Source organism: Sprattus sprattus (assembly GCF_963457725.1).
Source record: "Sprattus sprattus genome assembly, chromosome: 14".
NCBI classification, from domain to species: domain Eukaryota; kingdom Metazoa; phylum Chordata; class Actinopteri; order Clupeiformes; family Clupeidae; genus Sprattus; species Sprattus sprattus.
Window position 1 is genome coordinate 437,501 of NC_137912.1, and position 2,500 is coordinate 440,000.

A 2,500-nucleotide genomic window follows, 5' to 3' on the forward strand; every position below is an offset into this window, starting at 1 on the left:
CTCGAGAGACTTTAGAGTTTAAACTTTCAAGTTGAAGTGATTATTCTTCCAATAAACGTTGCAACCAACACTGATAAACTCAGAGTGAACCCGCGAGACAGGCTCGTCATGTCACTAATACAAGTTGACAAATGCTTTGCGGTTAAGTCCAACGCGGAAGTGGTTTCTCCGTCGGCCGCCGCCAGGACCAGCGCGCGAGCGAGCGAGCGAGGGAGAGCGAGAGGAAGCGCGAGAGGGAAGGTGAACCGGGAGGCGTGGGACTACATGAGAGATTGGAATTCGCTGGAGGAGAAACGCCTTGCGTGGTGACGCGTTGCGCCTTGCGTGGTGACGCGATGATTGGCAGCTATCCTCTGCTCTTAAGCAACAAACATGCTGGTCATACAGTCACGGAAACGGGCCGCAGCCAATCACAAGCTCGTCTATTCAAAGTGTTACCCAATCAGTGGACGCCGGCCGCCCAAAAGGGGCGGTATTGTTCCTCTAGACAGTTTAGTGGAAGAGTTGAGCTGCGAATGTGGCACCGGAGAAGAACACGAAGAAGAAGAAGAAGAAGCAGGGAGGGGCGAGCCGCGAGCCGCCGGTGTTTGTTTTTATTATAATAGCTGTTATTAAATTCTGCGGGGGACTCGCGAAGGAACGGGAGGTTCGATCGCGACTGCACGCGCGCGTGTGTCTACTGGATTAGCGCCTTTGTTTGGTTGGCCGCTCGCGCGAGCATGGGGCGGTGAATGAAGACGCTGGAATGATTCCTTAAATATTTATTTATTTATTCCCCATTTCACTGTTTTGGAGTTTTGGATTTCGCCTCATTTCCGTGGGAACGCGCCAGCAGCTCGTAGGGGCCGCGAGGATGGATCAGGCCGGCATCCTGCGGAAGTTCATCGCTGGGGTTGAGACGATGCGAACCGGAGAGCGGCTCGGGGAGGATCACTTCGGGACCGACTTCATGGTGAGAATCAGGGGGGGACCTGTCCGCTCACGCGCACCCCAGCATCCACACCCCAACACACACCCACACACACCTCGCTGTCTCGTTCTCCCGTCTAGTGCTGTCTAACGGGAGGCTTCCGAGACTGCTCGGTAGGCTGGGTGCTTAAAAGCTTCAACGGCGGGGCGCGCGTGCTGTGCTTGTTTTCCTCCCAGGTGAAGCACTCACTGTGGCTCGCGACGAGTACATGCCTCTCTCCTTCCAGGCTTTCCCTGCGGCCTGCAGCAGCGCGAGCCCAGCTGCGTGGACACACACACACACACACACACACACCGGCAGGCCCGGGTGCTGATTTTGGGCCGTTAAGGGAGGATCACGCCATCAAAGTACCCCGAGGGGTTCCCGGGTTTTAGGAGCTAATGTGAGCAGAGAAGTTGGGTTCAGTGGCCGCGCGCATAGTCTCGTCTGGCTCACGAATAGCATGAAGGCTAGCTCTAACACACACACACACACACACACACACACACACACACACACACACTGGCATGGTCCGGCTCTACAGTTTTACAATGTAGTTGAAATTTTCAGAATTATGAGCCTGTTTGACTGATCAGAGGCACGAGTTTTTATTGACAGTGCTAGGCCACAGTAAGGTTCTCGTCTTTGACACAGACACACACACACACACACACACACACACACACACACACACACACACACACACACACACAGGGCTGTTCCGTGTCAGCTATCGCCTTGCCTGCGACGGTAGTCTGGTCGCGACAGACAGACAGACAGACATAACTGACGTCTGAAGACACACTCACGTTTATTCATTTAATTGATTTGACAAACGATCCCGTGTGTGTCGCTCTGAACCGGAACCTGTGTGTGTGTGTATGTGTGAGAGAGTCCACTTTCTGCCCGGCAAACTTAAGGCTAGCAGGCTGGGGGATTTAAGCGATCTGTGTGTGTGTGTGTGTGTGTGTGTGTGTACATCGTCATTGTCTTTGTCCGCCACTGGATGCACGTCGCGTGATCGCTCTTGTTGTCGTTGTTGACTTTTTGAAGGGTTTACGAGCGAAAGCACGGGGACCGAACTCGCGCTGTTTTACACACCGCCTTCAGCGAGCTCGGACGATTCACGCGCTCCGTGGCCGGTCGCGTTCGTTCCTCGGTAGTGCCGTCTGGGCTCGAGCTGGGATCGGGAGTTAGCGGATGTTGCGCAAGGATCAGGGGCGTTGGAACTCAGGATGAAGGCTACCGTGTGTGTGTGTGTGTGTGTGTGTGTGTGTGTGTGTGTGTGTGTGTGTGTGTGTGTGTGTGTGTGTGTGTGTGTGTGTGTGTGTGTGTGTGTGCGCGCGACCTCGCGTGTCTGCTGAATAGTTCAGCCTCCGGGACATGACTAGTCTGATAGGCGCGAGTCTTCAGTGTCTTTCTTAAAGACGTGTTTCCTTTCAGTGGTTTCTGTCTCGCGCGAACTGTAAGCTCGCGCATGTCTTGTTTACACACCAAATAACTACCGGGGAAATGGAATTCAGGATTGCGGAAGCACGCGAGCAACCATTT

At 54.1% G+C, this 2,500-nt stretch overlaps 1 protein-coding gene across 1 annotated transcript in view; it reads left to right on the forward strand.

The window, feature by feature from the left end:
- The first annotated feature begins 599 nt into the window (after nucleotides 1–599).
- The window catches only part of LOC308375028 (tyrosine-protein phosphatase non-receptor type 12-like), a 33,867-nt gene continuing 31,966 nt past the window's right edge, over nucleotides 600–2,500 (forward strand). The window contains 1 exon segment of the mRNA XM_080851052.1: nucleotides 600–952. Within this exon segment, the coding sequence (XP_080707178.1) occupies nucleotides 854–952 (99 nt within the window). The 5' untranslated portion in view covers nucleotides 600–853.